General features: G+C 40.3%; 1 protein-coding gene across 1 annotated transcript in view; it reads right to left on the bottom strand.

The window, feature by feature from the left end:
- LOC108772227 (uncharacterized) overlaps positions 1-16930 on the bottom strand; it is a 102422-nt gene extending 85492 nt beyond the window's left edge. Inside the window, exon 1 of the mRNA XM_018537721.1 lies at positions 16876-16930. Coding sequence (XP_018393223.1) covers positions 16876-16930 — 55 coding nt within the window. The remainder of the gene's footprint in view (positions 1-16875) is intronic.
- Positions 16931-17579: the final 649 nt, after the last annotated feature.

The raw sequence follows: 17579 nt of genomic DNA on the forward strand, positions 1-17579 counted from the left end.
CTCTCTCTCTCTCTCTGGGAAGAAGAGACACACAGACGATCTTTGTCCCTCTTTCGTTCCTATTTTCTCTCACTACTCCGTCTTTATCTGTTTATCTCCCTGACGTCCCCCCTCCCTCTCTTTCTCTCGCAAGAGAGGAAAAGGTGGTAGGGCGAGGCCTTAAGAAGTGGAGGAAAGGCCGCGACGAGGAGGGAGCGAATCGAGTGAGAAAGAAGAGAAATCCTGGTCAGCCGCGAGGTGGGAGGACGAGGGGGCGGCTGAAGAAGTAGAAGAAGAAGCAGAAAGGCGCATCGGGCGAGGACCCAGGAGGAGGTACCCGTCACGAACTGCGGGCTAATTGTCCGGGAGATTGCTCCTGCAGCCTGCTGTGCGCTGCTGCTGTTACTGCTGATGCTGCCGTCTGTCCTGCACGTTGTTTCCTCGACCTTAAGGCAACCTCCGGGCGTCCTTAAGATCTTGATCCCGCTGAAGATCGACCGAGTCCCTGGCTACGCTGTACCGGGGGATGGGATTATTGTTTTGCAGGAATGGATTTACGTCGGCGATTTCTGGCCCTGTCCGTAATTGTAATTGATGGCAGTGGAAGTGTAATTATCCTCCCCTCTTCCACAGTCAAGACTCGCGATTTTGATTAAGCAGAAGATCGCGCGTGACTACGAGAGCAGTAACTGACAAACTTCCGTTCCGAACGCTATAATGTTCGTATTGCAGTCTCATGATTTTGCTATTTAATGTATGTTTACAGTAATGTATCAATAAGATAACAAAATAACATAATGAAGTGTTAATTTCCGCAATTCGACAATTAATTAAATGAAAACTCGAATGACGTCAAGTGCGCAACGTATGAATAAAAGAAAGCTCTAACAATGTGATTACGAGAAAAGAGTTAAAACATCGCGTTTACTTGCGTAAAGAAATCTTCTGTTTGCAGGTAAGAGCGAGAGTGCCGGCGTGTCGCGCGTATATCTTCGTTTTTTTGCGCGCGATGGCACGCTCTCGCTCTCCGTCGTGTCACTGGAAGTGAAACAGGGAGAAACGCGACGGTGAGAAATTTCTCTGCATCCCGTGCGAGACGTCGTGCGATCGATCGAAGTCTCTCGATTTCGCGCTCCTTTCGAGATTCGCTTCCTGGCGCACGACACGGTTGCCTTCGCGCGTTTTTTTTTTTTCACTCTGAATTCTATCTTTCTTTCGCAATCGCGATACGTCTTTCTTGCCTTACCGAATGAGAAACGTCGCCCGAGTTTTGCAGATTTACTGCAATTGCACGAAACACACCCAATGCTTCTGCACGCGAGGGAATCTCACGGTAAACATAAAATTTTAATAAAAAATCATGAAAATGATATTTATGTTCCGACGTACTTATTTAAAAAAGAAGTCAATTTCAGTTAAAAATTTAAACTCATCTAAAATCGTTAAAATTAACAACAAATTCTGAAGGTTCTTATACATTAACATCATTCGCAATCTAAACAAAAAAATCTTTCATATATGGGCGAAGAAATATACGAACATAATTGAATTCTTTGTTTTTAACGTATACGTGCTTTGATTTATTATTTATTTATTTGAATCGCGATCCTCACGCGTAATACATACACGAATTTCTGCTGAGTTTTCTAGGTGAAGAAAGTTATAACAATACAGACATAATTTGATCCGTATCGAATTAGCTTTTTATAAGACTGCAATTTACTGTCGCGACGCATTTCATTACAGAATTATACCGCGTGTCTGGAATTTCTTTTCATAAATTTCACAAGTATTACGCGTGCTACACGTTGACGGGAAAAATTATGACAGAGATAACGATATAAACGAATGCCTTTCACACATTGCTCACGCATGATAATGAATCATAAGTGTAAAGAAAATGGAAATCTAGATGACAACAAGATTAGCGTACTTCTATCCAAATCTCTTTAAATCAGATAAGTTAAAACGCGCGTATGCTCTCACTTTTAGTTAATTATTTTAATACAATCGCTGTGATCGCTGTGAGATTCTTGACATCTGAGATCAAGTTTCGGAAACTAGGCAATAAAACACCTCCGTTACGGAACGCTGACGCGGGTCGGAACGCTATGCGTTCGTCTAATCACCAAATCGAATTAAGCAAAACGGCCGAAATAGTGGTTGCTTATACTTGCTCCGTCGAATTATCGACGTGCCGCAAAACGAACCAGTTGGTCAGATACATATCGGATACCCACTTCGCATGCCCGACAACGAGTCAAGCTCGACTACCGACCCGTGCAAATACAGACACGCAAAGCATTATGCGTAACGAATGGCGTACACGCACATAGATAGATACAACTCGCTGTTACCGGCGTACAGCGCGTGTACATCTATACACGCGTGCGGCGTGCATGCGTGCACACGAAGCGACCGGCCGGCACGACGCATACGCTCACGCGTGATTCACGATGGAACGCTGGGGGATAGTCGGAGTAGACGCGCGTAGCAGGAGTTCGGCCCAATGACGGAGCTCACGGCCAGTCAGCCAGTACTAATTAACCGTGGAATGCTGTATCTAGATTGAAATCTGGGTGACCCGACGCCCCGGGGCCGCCACCTTGGCTCAACCTCTCGGAGGCTTCGTTCGAAAGGGTTCCATCGGGGTTTACCAGCTCGATAGGCAGCCACTTGTAGTAACGCCGTATATCTACACCCTGTACTCTCTCTGTGTTTCGTGCGTGCGTGCGTGCGTGCGTGCGTGCGTATGCGGTCGACCTTGGGTTCAAATGCATTAAGCACAAATCAGACCGGGCCCCTATTCTGTAACCCTCAACGACAGTGTCGGTGTCGTTACATTATCGTTGCGCAGCTCTTTTTACCGAGTCTAAAGCATGTGCAACAACAATGTAACGATACTAACACTGTCCTTAAGGGAATAGGGGTTCAGATCTATTTGCGTAGATTGTTATCAAGTGTACTCTTTGAGATATATACCGCAATGAAGACGATGGTCCCCGACGCGAAATGCGATGATACTTCCTCGAGTATTTGCGCATGCAAATGTATACGAGAGACATGATTTAAGTTGATTTAGACTCAACGAGGTATTAAGAGAACGACTCGCCTGTGTTGAAGGAAAAACTTACCAATGTTGCAATAATAAATATTCTCAATTTGAAGACGTATTGAACATTATAAAATAACAAAAAACTTATCGTTCTCTCTATTATCTTAAGGCATCTTTTACATTATATCTCAAATTGAAAAAAATATGTATCTACTTACAATTAACAACGCGATGATTGTGAAAACATGATAATGAAATTGATTTTTACTTCAAAGAACTTGAGAATACAATAACGTCCATGTGATAGAACGGTGTTGTGTAAACTTACCGATCGCGGCGCATAGATAATTCAGTTTACACGGAACAACTTCAGATCACAAAAAAGTATTATACTATACATCGTTGGCCATTATGTCCGTATCATATACGCGATCATAAAGGTCATCACGTTATTTTAGCCTTCGCTATCTGCCGCGTAACCTTTATGATCGATATCAGTGATCTCATTAAACGTTAACAATAAAATGTCGTGATATCGTGACCCATTAACATATTACCATGTCGATATTAACTCCACGTTGATGGCAATCAATCCGTCTTTCTCGCGCGTTTGATCTTATCATTCATTGCAAGATATAGTCGTAGGACTAAGCGACCGCGCTAATGGCATTAATACGCCCGCTGGTACCAACAAAATTTTACTTTATATGGTTAAATATCATTTGAAAATAATTAATCCGATATTTGTTCTTCGACAGAGACTGGCTCGTAAACACCGACGGCTCATATTAATCTGTTCGCCGATATAATGAAGTCTTTTTGTCGCAAGACCGGTATCCGAGATGGCAAAAGTGCCAGAGGTTGCCCGCTAAGGTAACGCCATGTACAGCCTCTTTTTCGTTCACGCGTCGCCGAGCACGAGATCAAAGGTCGGTGGACAGATCGAGGAATCCACTTATCGTCGGAAAACGTATTGACGTATACACACACACACACACACACACACATACGTTGTGCCACGCCACGTTCTGTAAGAAAATTATTCTCGTTCTGTCTGTAATAAAGTCTCGTTCGCGACCGACTGTATCGCCGCGGAAAAGGGCATTGGATTCACGTAGCCGTAGACGATACACGCGACAAACCGCAAAAACGCGATACGCTATGCGAGGTCAACCGATTCGATTCGCTATAACTCAGACCGGTGAAAAATCAACCGCGACTCGACGTAATATAATTTAGATAATGACGTGATACACCGCGCTCCATCAATCTAATCGGTAATAATCGGCTGCCACTTCCTCAGAAAATCCATTACCGCGCCACCGATGATTTAGTCCGGATCATTACAAAAGCCGATATCTGGTTGCACCATGACTTGTCTTCGAACAGTATTCCGCAGCCTAGCTGATAGAATCTGTCAAGAGTCGCGCATATAAATTCAGAGAGGTTACACACGACGTAAGTTATTTCTCACAAGAGGGTCGACCTCTCAGCGAGAGAGAAGTAGATCGATATTTGTCATTAATAAATTGCTGTGAGACCCGATATTTTACCGTTTTGTCACGCCTAATTATATAAAATTAAATCACCGGGAAATTCAATCTCATGGTTGAAATAAATAAAGAAATGACGTAAGTCTTAAAATATTATCTAGAGAAGTTCGTATTTTATAACGTTGCTAATAAAATTATCGGATATCTCCGTGCTGTTAAACTGTCACGAGGTTCGTTAAGAATGTACGTTCGACTGTTGCGCAGCTAATAATCCTCTTTGAAGAAATATTCTGGCCTCGCGCGCAGACATGGTCTGCTAATTCCCGCGAGTTAACCGGTACGGGTTCGCGGTACTCGCACTTAACAGTATTTCAGAATCATAAACTCGAGCGATAAGCACGACCGTGCGTTTAGGCTCTTTATATACGTACGCCCGAAGAATCTGTCCTTCACGGTTCACGTGCGTTTATGCATAAAGACCTATCACTTTGACTACGCGTCAAATTATGGTTTGAGAAGCGCAAAGCATTTTTTTCGCAGAATCATCGATATTATTGATATATTAGACGAAAATATTTGCTTATGATATACGTTTATAAACCGGTTTATTTCTCAATATATAATATGTAAATATATGTATAGTGTAATAATATTCAAGTATATATTATTGAAGATGTTATTTCGTTATTTTCGCCGTTTGCCGCGTAATAATCTTCCATTCTTATTTCCGTAGTGACGCGGTTAATTCTTCCGTCGCTTATTTTACCGTGATAGCGAAAGTTATTACTACATTGTTGCGAAGTGTTAAGATTTTCTAGGGCTATACGCAGATGACGCCACCACAGCATCACGAAGATGCTTCCCCGCCAAGTTGACGGTTCGACACGGTCGTAAAGCCACAACCACGGCACCATACGTGGACAATCTCCGGGTTAAGTTGTCACCGTGGCCGCGGTATCGCCTCGTAAGAGACGAGGCGGGTTGGCGAGGGAGCATTAAGCGTGGAATCATCCTGAAATACGGCCAGATAAAAACAGCAGGCTACGACCTGCGGGACGTGCCTGTAGTCAGGTCGGGTTACGCATTGACTTTACAAACGACTGACCTCCGGCCCGTGTCCACTCGAATCGAAGGAGGACAACGAAGAAAACTAGTGGCCTTTAAGAAGATGTGCTTGAACCTACAGATAAAATAACCGAAATTCCTTTCGAAAAAATGTTGACCCGAGTTTCGATTATAACTGTAAGAATGAATCAACATGCTTACGTTGCACTGCACTTATAACGCATGAAAACATATCTCGGATACCATTTAGTATTTTATTTTCTTGTGATCCTATTGTTTGTATCAAAGAGATAAGAATTATGCATAAATAAAAAAAATATATAAAAACATAATTCTTCATCATTTCTGTGATTTCTTAAAACAGAATAACTTAATGCAGCTAATATAACGTTCTAAACCATTTGAAGACTTGCATAAATTTTAATTCAGAGTGTCCGTTTGCTCCATTTCCGCGAATGTTTAAAGTCACGGCCCATTCGTCGACAGAATGATGCTCCAACGGGTATATTCGTTCATTTGCTCGCTCGCTCACTCGCGTATCGAGAAGGGATGAAATGAGTGTGTAAATGTCGCATATTTCACGCCATTGGAAACCGCATGGATCATTACGGCTGATCGCGACGGGATGAGAAAACTCTTCGCTGCGGTCAAAACCGTACGCGAGTACATGTACCTAGGTAAACCGTGTGGTAAGAGAAAAACAAAAAAAAAAACAAAGCAGGACTGATACGGAACTTTCTGAAATTGTAAGATAACATTGAAGCTAAAATTAAAAAATTGTTCGTAATCAGAATGAATGCAAAACCTGGATATACGTTATTTTATTTCAATCTAGGTAAACAGAAAACTCAGTAACACATTGAATTTAAATATATGAAAATAAAAAATAAGTTTTGGAAAATAATTAGTTTCAATAGAGCTATATCTTTAGAATGTCATCATATATTTACCGTGCAAGAACACCGTTATATCTGATTCTAAATAGATGAAGAAACGCAAGATGAAATCTTGAAAAAACGGTAAACATAATAATACTGGAAATTATAATAACAAGGAGTTGGAGTTATGTTTACGTTCACCAAATCGTACCAAGCGTTCAGCTGAGAAAAAGGCACAGACGGAGAAAGAGAACGAGAGACTTGAAAATGTATGTCTTTACGATATCGTTCTTCGTCATAAATGTCACGTAGCTTTGGCTAAAGAGAAACCATGACACTCATCGCGCATCCACCGTGCCTTTATTAACGACGTGACTCCGCCAACTTCCGGATTCTCTGAACCGAGGGAACCCTTCGGTGCCTCGGAAACAAAAGATATCGTTCTGGTGTGGGTGCACGCCGAAGAGGCGGCGCGCGTTTGTTCCCCTCGAAAACAATTACGTCGCTAAAAGGGACGATCGAGTCTTCTTCGGAAAGAGGCGGAGAACTCATTCCAGACCGGTTTCAGAAAAGCGTACGAAAGCAAATCGTTCTCTCTCTCGGGTTGACTTTGTTTATTTATCGAGAATGACTACGGAAAATTATACGACATTAGATCACAATAAAAAAAAAATAGGAAGATAGTAAAAATAAAATGACATACGATGAAAATATACAGTTGGAAAACATATAGTATAATCGAATCACGATGGTGTTTTATGCAAATTGTCAAATAATGGAGATCGCCAGTTACAGACGTAAGATAATAAAATAAAAGAATTGATTTTTAAAAGAATAAATAATACAAGTAAATTATATGAATTTCTTTTTTAATCTTTTTCTCATTTTCCGATTTTTTTAAAATTGCACGCAGCGGCAATGATACAGCGACTGAGGAGTACAGCGTTCATCAGTACCGGCGACTTCATTCTCGTTATATTGGCGCGCGAGCAGCTTTCACCATGCGGGTAATACGAAAATAGTCCGGTAAAGCGAGGACATGCCTACGGTAAGAAGCTCCGGGCGTCTCGGAGGGCCCGGTGTCTCCCGATTAAGAGCGAGCTTGCGTTCCAAGGTGCTCGTAACGCCGCTCTAAGAGCCGTACCTGTCCACGGCTGGGTAATACCTGAAAACATGTCTCTATCACGGAGGAGAATCTCCCTCATCTGGTAACGCCTTCGCATAAAACCGAACGTTTTATCCCGTCTCCGGCGACCGCGACGTGTTTACGGCGTTTCTATAGTCGACGGCGCAATAACGAGAGAGGGGACAGAGCGAAAGGGAGGTGAGTGTTCCACGGGTATGGGGTAGAATATTTTCGCGGGGCGGCGACGCTTAAATTAAGAGACAGCCAAGTGTAAGGTGGTGCCGACGAGAGAGCGCATGCTTTTTCTGCCCTTTTCCAGTTTCTCGTTGAAAGTCGCACGGAGGCACAAATATGAAGTCTGCGACGTGTTCAGGATGCGACCAGTCTTAAGTGCAGCTCTTTACTCCCAATCTTTTATATTTCTCTCTCTGTTCTCTTTTATCTCAATTCTATATCTTTCGCACTGCATCTGCTGTTCATATACTTCTTCGAACAATGGCTTCTAATTAAATAATAATAATACAGTATATAACTAATAAAGCAAAATATTTTGATTATACGATACAATGAGCATTTAATGAAGAATCACAATCCGATAAAATTTTACCGATTTCGCCGATTAACAAGTATTGCCAAAGTCGAAATTATTTCAAATTAAGGAATTCAAGTCCATAGAACAATTGTTTAAAAAACTCCCGCTTTGTCTTCATTGTATTCCATATACACTATTCGGTGATAAAATATTGAATCTGAATATTTAATTTTATAATGATAAAAATAATATTTAAAATAAGAAAATCTCGTAAATATTGTAACACTCAAAAACATTAATTCACAAGATTAATGCCCATAGTCGAACACGTGTATTCCGACGCGTAAAACTTGACGCGAACTTAAAATGCATTCGACACATAGTGAATTGTTATCTGCACCAGATTATCTGACTGCATTGCTGGAAAGAAGGACAATGCCTTATATATTCTATCGACGTGTTGTCTGGGTCGTCATACCGACACGCCACCAACGATTCCATGCCAGAGGCTTCGTAGTTGGTAGGCAGACATGCCAACACGATGTCTGAATATGCTCAAAGCCACAACACCATCGATCGAACGGCTCGACACAAACATTTACTACAAAGACCTTTAATTTAATCACATTTTCCACATGATTCGACTTAAGCAGATCAAACTTTGACCAAACCTTTTGACTTTCGTCAAAAATCTAGTAGTCTAGTATAATTAATTTTACGATAAAATCAATGAATCTGTTAGCACATAAGATTATATCATTGGATTTTAATTTCAAAATATAATATTATAAAATAAATCATTTACAACCACAGTTGATAGATTAATGTTTTCTAATTATAATATATATTTTTGGGAGAACTACATATATTAGTATATAAATTTACGAAATTATATATATATATATATAAGCAATTAAAGATCCAAACTAGATTGTTATAGGCTTCGTATTAGTTATGTTCTTACATTAACAGTCTTTAATATTGAATATTGTATTTATATGTTTTTCTTTCTATATATTCTTTTCTCTAGAATATGTAATATTATTGCCATATTATCCATGATCAAAATATGTACATAAGAGAAAAAAAAGGTCTAAAGCAGTAAATTAAAATTATTATGCTAATGATGGAGCCGTTTGTACGAAGATCGAAATGGAGTTCCAGGAAATTTTGCCAAACTCATTCTTATTCAAATCATCTTTTGATCAACGATCTCACCGAATAATTCGCACGAATTTAACTCTCACACTCTACACTTCTATAGTGACAGTGGGTCGCAAAAGACATTATCCGCACGAGCCAACTTTCTGTCGCTCATTTGCATTTTCATCGATATCCGGAATGTATATCGATAGCGTATAGAAACAAAAGTGTATAGTAGAAGCTACTAAACCGAGAATTTTTCAATGTATTTTGCAACTCAAATTTTTCCGTCAGGATTATACGCAAGCTTGACTTCGTCGTTCTAATTTTTCTTTTAATTATTTTTATAGAGAAAGAATCGTTTAACAATCACCGATAAATTAATTTCTTATACATACATTTTGCATCATAGACATTCAACGATAAATTTACAGTTAATGATATATGACAAAAATTATTTCAACGTTCTATTGAGAGTAAAGCGTACTGTTAAAATTTCCGATTGTCAAATTTATAATCAAAATCATATCACAATATTTTAACATTGTTTTATTCCAAACTGTTAAAAAATAAATTTTAGAGTATTTAGAAAAACTAGCATAAAAATGCTTTATCAGAATAGAAAGAAGCTCGCACAGTAACTCTTTATCTTAGTGATTGTCGGAATCCTTGCAACAATATGCGACAACCGAGACGATAAAGCATTGACTATTAGTACTATTACACGTAACTCATTTTCGAGCACTGTTCTCGCGGCACCTGTTTTCATAGGTCACCTGAGCAAATGGTACCATGCATGCGGGCGAAAGGTAGAATTATCGTAGTCATCTTTTATTCGAATTATCGAGGCTAATTTGTCAGAATCACTTATAATAATATTGCGCTTAATCTCAAAACTTTTGAGTACTCATTGAATCGTGACGTCAGAAATGAGAAATGACACGTTAATTTTTCTTGTCATTTGTAAAGACAATTTGGATAAAACAGAATAATGAGGTCGCTGTAAAACACTTGTAAAAATGGGCCGAAACTATCCTTATCTCCCCTGATAGTCGGTAAATAGTCGAAAACCGTTCGTGAAGTGAAAATAGGCTACGCATGCGCATTGAATAAGAACTAATAATAAACGCAATTTACGTGCCTTTATGACTATTTATAGTATTTACTGACTATCAGAGAGGATAGTAATAGTCTCGACATATTTTTACAAGTGTTTTACAGTAATCTCATTATTCCGTTTATCCAATTTGTCTTTACTTATAAATATGTGGCATGCAAGAAAAATCAACGTGTCGCTTATGACACATTTCTCGCTAAGGACATCGTGATTCGACATAACTGAGATACTCAAAAGCCTCAATTCGCAAGTATTTTTGTTGCTAATCACCGTTATCTTTATAATTGTTTACTTATCACTCGCGAATTCTGCCAATAACGTCTGCTACTTTTAGCTTACTTTTTTAAATTAAAAATTTTTTACATAAATATAATGCCATAATTTTCCTAAAAAATAATCAATTTACTAATATTGAAATTTTTAACCAGCAAAATGTACAATAAAATTATATTATAATAGCATCTTACTGTATCACGTGGAAGCTAAAGGTTGCTAAAAGCATCGAACGTACATCGCAAAGTGAAAATGCCATTTTCATACATAATGCAACATTATTATACCCGCCATATGCGTCAAGGAAGTGTACGCAAATAAACAACGTGTTGGTTAAATAAATAAACGTTACACTCAATAGGAAGGGCTAGACTTCCTTAATCGTCATCGTTCTGACGTCGCAACGTCGACCTACATATATTTTTACAGTCAGCCGAATAATACCTGGTGAATTGTTTATTGTGCTCCAGGCTCCTCTCATCTGTAAACCCCTTTCCCCGCGATAGATTCCTTTCCTTTCTGTTGTGGAGAGCCGTGACCATCTGTCATTTGTCGGTTGAGATTTTTCGAGGCGTCCGGCCTAGTCTGAATGGAGAACTCGTCTTCTCCTCGATGGCTCGTTATCGACAGTATACTCGCCACTCGTCCTCACTCGTCCTGGCGCGTTAATAATAATGTCAGGTAGACACCGCTCTCTCTCTTCCGATTCACGAGTGTGCCCAAGTGTTTCCCGAAAGATAAACGCGTGCCGTGAGCGCAATCGGCCGGCGCTCCGGCATTCAATAATTCGCATGGGCAATTAAGCGACGTGACTCGCGCGATTTCCGATATGAAAACGTCATGACGCGATTAAGGACTCTCCTGTCACCTGTTGGAACGACAGGGTGCCTGAGGACTCGTTGGCGCGCGCGTGTCGTTGCGAAGGAGGAGAAGGAGAAAGAGCGGAAGGAGGGAAAAGAGGCGCGGATCACGTCTATTTACTTTCGAGAAGGCGATTCGGAGGTCGGCCGATCAATATGGAAACGACCGCGATAGTTGGACTTAAATTCCGTCAAAGTATAATAGATATTATCGGTTGCGGGTGCAAATGGATTTCAATTTAATTTATTGATCAATATGCTTCGATTAGAGTATATTGATTGTTAAATAAATCCAGAAAATTTTATCGATAACTTCGGGCCAATGAAACATTGCTTCTTAAAAACGTCTACTGCATAAACGTGTATGCTAAATACAACTACCGGTAGTTGTATCCCACTTTAAGTACCATTGCACTTTTTTCCACTTCAGTTTTATAGCGATTGCGAATTGCAGTTCGCTGTTTATCAAATCGATACCTTGTACGCACCCGTCGATAAATGACGCCGTAATAATCCCACCATTGCGGTCAATACGACCGAGATGGTCGATCAAACGAGAGCATCATTCCAAGGCGCGATTCTGCGGTGCCGCCGAAAAAAGAAATCAAACCAAAGGACAGAGCGGGCCCAGGTGGACGAGGGCAACCGGCAAAGAGGGAGTCCCGGAGTATTATCTACGCGGCCAAGAAGAGAAGAGAGGGCCCTTCGTGTTCGCGGCCGCGAAATAACGTCAGTGGTTTGTGGTTTTTCATACGTGCAAGAAGTCACAATGGTTTATCCCGGAGCGATTCCTCTACGTAGCGCAGGACCAAATGCCTCTCCCTCTTCCTTTCTCTCCCTTTCCTTTCATTCTCTGTCTCCTCCATTCCTCTCTCTCTCTCTCACTCTCTTTCTCGAAGAGAGCTTCGTGGACGAGGCGATGGAAGAAAAGCAAGAAGAAGACGAACAAGAAGAAGAGGTGGCTTTTGTTCCCACCTCGAGCGAGCTCGACGCGGTCTGCCACTTTTTCACGTTTCCCCTTGCCTCATCCTTTCTATGCCTTTCTCTTTGTTTCACCTTCCCCGCCCTCATCTCTCCCTTTCACCACTTCCTCGGCTCTCTCTAGGTATATTCTCTTCCACGGCTGATGCCCTTTGTCTCGAGAAAACACGATTAGAAACCCTCGCAGTGCAATTTTGAGGCTGTTCCCGCTTCCGTAATAATGGCGCGTCTATTAGTCTCTTGAACAGCGAGGGATGATTTTAACGAATTCTTTGCTCCCGTTTTCTTTGTACCCTTTCCAGCTTTCTTGTCATAATCCTAGGGTTAATTTTACTTGAAATGGAAAGCATCTGTTATTTGGTCTCCGTTCCATAAGGTGCCAAATATTATATTTAATAATACATCAAATGTGCTTCAATATTTCTTTTCTAATAATTTCGTAAAAAATTAAAACAAATAATCACATGATAAAGTTGAAAGATAATTATATAAATTTTTTTATTAACATTTTTCATCGTATATATGCGGATAATTACAAAATTAAATATGCGACGCATCTAATGCGCTGAAGACAGGCAGCTCATTCTCCTTAGAGCGGCAGGCTTTATTAGCTGTCGGAAACAATGAAAACAAAAAATAGCCGATAATCACTCGTAGAATCTACCGGGATCAGGTCCTGATGGGTCGACAGAGGAAAGAAAATGCTGAGGAAACGACAGTCGGAAACAGAGGCTGATACTTTGTGGTCCATAAATAAGTTACTGGCAGATGGCGGTAGTACGCGTTTGTATTTTGAACGACAGCCAATATTTAACTCCGCCAATGGCAATCCATACGACAACGACGATGACTGGGACGTGCCGAAGAGCTGGAGGGCTGGTAAGTCGCGTGTTCCGTGACGGAAGGCGAAGGTCGGAACTAAAACTGTGCGAACGCGTGATCCCTCCGACTATTCGACAAGAAAGACCTTACTTGACACCTTCGATCACAAGATGACCGCTGACGGTCGGTGAGAGCCGCGATTCCTGGAAATCAGGAAAATCTGGACAACGATAAGTTACGAAAGAAAGTTTCAAATCCCCGCGTAGAAATATTACGCTTCCTTCATTCTATCGAACATGCTTTTCATAGATATCTCCCCGATTTAAGAGATTTATGGGGCGAAATAAGGAAGAACGATATGTCGCGTCCAAGAGAAAGGAACAAAAAGAGCTAATTACACTCGTTAGTAGATAACGACGATGATTGTTAGTTTGAGGTAATCGAAATATAAGCGGCGATAACAAGGATACGATTACTTAACTTAATGATGATAATTCGTTATAATTGAAGAGTCACGACAGTGTACGGCATCAATAATTGTTATCATGATTTATAACTTTCTCCGGCTTCTACATATATCGCGGTTTCGACAAACTGAGCGAATGCTTCCACGGGAGCCACAAGTTTTGGGTAATCGTTCCGAAACCAGGGCTTAAAAAACCGATGATATTTACGCTATCATTCATTCATACGCGAGTATTCATTCGACTAAATAATTATCTTATCAATAAGTAATTATACTGCCGTTTTTTTTCGCATTTCTTAATTCGAAAAAAACAAACATGAATGAACACAGATGTGAAATTCTATACGATAAATATAATTTCTAATTAAAAAGAAAAACACAAAAAGAACAAATTTAGCTAAATATACATATCGTTTCATGTCATAAAACTGTCAAATAGCTCAATTAGATTGATTACTTAGATAGAAAATAAATAAATAATCGATTATTAATTAATATATTTTTAAAAATATACTCAAAAAACTTTTCCATGTCGATTGTATTACGAGGATGTTAATTTCGTATACAAAAACGAACGGACGGTCGGCAGTCAGAAACATCTCTTTGGAGTAATAATTACATTTCTCGCTAATCATAGATTCCGAAAATGGGTTTCTGCGGCGACGCTAGATGATTCGTTTTGGGGACGCGAAACAATGTTTACTTCCTGGTGACTACGAAAGAACGGTAATCGCATTAGCGGTCGCGAACGGAGTAGCGCGTCCGCAAAGCATCTTTCGCCATTACTTGGACTTATACCGTAACAAATCCGTTCCGCGGGATCGGTTCTGTCACCAAATCATGCCGGCTTTGTTACGCTACTCCAAGCCGAGAGTCGAACAACCGGCTAACAAACGCGCGTAACCGCGTGCAATCGCCCCAAGATAATGCGCGGCGCCAAAAAAAGCTTATTAATATCCTGACTGGCAAAAATAGCGTTTTAACCGAATGATTCGCGACGGATCGTGCGTTTTCAAGAACACAAGTCAAGCTATACAAGAGTTAATTATGCTCGATATTTTTTGCTGGATCGCCTGAGTATCGATTCGTGTATCGGTATCTCGCCGTTAGTCGTATTAAGTATACGAAATTGAGATACTGAGAATACGACGATGTTCAAACCTTGAGAACTGAGATTCAAAAATTAATCGCGCGCTTGACAATTAGCGACATTTTCGCCAGCTCGAATCCCGAATAGAAAAAAATCCGCGGGTTATTCCTTAATTAGAAGACACCGACGAATACGCGAGGCGATTGAACGAGATAAAGCTGCTGGAAGTTGCGGGAGCTAAGTGGCCCCTATTCCGCTACCGACAGCTCCCAAGGGTTCCTAATTGTCAAGATCGAGCACCATAATTACACCCTCCGCGATTCGTTCTCGTGTCTCGAAGCTCTCCCGGTTAACAAAAGTGGGCGAATTCTCCGCGTGGATGCCAAAGCAACGTCGAGCAGGTAGGCAACTATAGTTCGAAAATTAAGAAGTCTGGCAGCTGATAAGAAACCATAAAAAACCACTTTCCGCAAGGGAACCTATGACCCTTCTCACGTGTTTCTCCTTGTTATGTTACAAATACGCGAGGAATCCATTAGGGACCAAACTAAGATAGATGCTATCATTTACGATTTAATCGTAAACGGTCAAAGGCTCTGAAAATGAATTAGCCAAGATAAACAATTAAATTTAAAACTACCAAGAGATAATATTCAAAGCTATATAATATTCGATAAATAAAAATAAAAGAAAAATACAATGTCATAAGTCCTGAGTCTCAAAAAGGAATAAGTATTACAGTACTGATATACAATTCTAAAAAAAATTAATAAAATAGTAAAATATATAAGCTACTCAATTATTTATCTTAATTTTGCATGCAATCGATATTCCAAAGCTCTGTTAATAATTTATTATAAAAGTAACGTATTTAAATTTTACAGCACTGGAATTTTGTGCAATTCGACGGTGGCAAAATCATATTACGTAGTGCTTGAAGTGAGTTTATTGACATATTAGAAAGATATCATGTACAGCAGACAATTTCCGAGAAATTAAGAGCTCGACAAATATAATAAGTATATAGAATATTTCATTGCCGTATTTTTAACTGATTATCAGTCAATTATTGGACATTTATCACGATGATGTTATTTTCACTTCCTTCTACATTTCTCTTTTCTATATAATTAAAGATATAATTTTAATATAAAATAAATACAGCCGGGAGATAAAATAAAAATACATATATATTTATTACGCAAATTAGATATGCGTCGTCATTAGACTAATTGTCTCATCGTGAGTAAAACTGTGATTAGATTATTAAGAATTTTAATTACGTTTCTATTATATAATCTACTTTACGACACTCCCATGGCACGCACTCGCACTTTCTTGTCCAGTTCTCGTATTTGTTTTTCGTCTGTCATTCGAGATGTCGATAAAGTAATGGAGTACGAATTCCAAAGCTACCGCGTGACGCCTACTCGCGGCCGCGTGTTTCATAACTTTCCTCAAACTGCTCTAGCGATTTGCATCCTGTTACATTATAACTCGTTATGATTTCGTCAACTAGCTACCGGTGCAATTGACGACAGCTGTGTTCGAACAAAGCGCGTTATGTTCGCGAATCAATCTCAATTGCGTCAGAACATTCCAAGTTTTCGTCAAAAAATATTTAACTATAATAAACACATTGACATATCGCTAATTCGCTATGGAAATAATATTCTATCGGAAAACAATTGTATTCATGTCACGATTCCTTTATGAAAGTCATTAAAAATTCATTAAAGTTTCAAATGATGATTGTTAAGTCGATAATAAAAAATTAATGATGATAAATTGAAATTAACCGCAGGCGTTCATGGTCAAATGATTTGAAGAGAACTTAAAGAGAAATCTAATTAAACAGATCGGACAGCCAATTTTTCATGGAACGTATTTTCATTAAGAAATCGTCACACGATGCCGTTGCATATCTATAGCGAAGTCAGCTTGCTCGGATTATCAATCATTTATGTCGTGCCATTGCGCGAATGTTTGACTCACCAGTATAACACCAGGCCGGCCAGACGACAGGGCTCTCGGTGTCCAACTCCCTCATTCTCTCAGCGACCCGCGGACATCTCCACTCCGTTCTTTCCGACGTGGCGGTAAGAATGTCCAGTTTGGCTACTTATAGCGGCAACCTCCAACCAAGTGAAGAATCTCCGGTTCTGCCTGTCGAAAGTCACAGGAGAACCTCCGTTCAATAATCTTCAGATATAACCACCTGTTGCTGTACAACAGAGCTATGCGTTTCAGATATAGGCACACCGGGGATCTCGTTTCGTTGTTCGCTCGACAAAGATTGGGAGGCAGATCTCTGCGAGAATGCAGGCCGTCTTATTTGTATTCCACGCCATACACGTGCAACTGAAGAATTCCGAGAGGCAGATAAGTCTCTCGGATGAGTCTTCGCCGTCACCGCGCTCCGGTTCTGCCGCTGATAAGGCACGGAGGACGCGTCATCGACTCGCCTGGCCTTCGTTTCACTTCCTTTCCGCCGCAGTGCCGTCTTCTCTTGCTCGTCGTGTCGTTTTCCTACAACAGTAACACGCTCCCCTGTGAGTCGTCCAAGATTTCGCTGTCGTATATAACAGCGAGGGACACGCGTGTTACACGAAAACGTGTCTGGGACACTCGACTCGAATCGCGCACTAAATGTCACGAAAATGTCAATGAGGTGCCGCGCCGACGTTTGACACCTTCAC

The sequence above is a fragment of the Cyphomyrmex costatus genome, unplaced genomic scaffold (genome assembly GCF_001594065.2).
Source record: "Cyphomyrmex costatus isolate MS0001 unplaced genomic scaffold, Ccosl1.0 scaffold100, whole genome shotgun sequence".
Classification (NCBI taxonomy): Eukaryota; Metazoa; Arthropoda; class Insecta; order Hymenoptera; family Formicidae; genus Cyphomyrmex; species Cyphomyrmex costatus.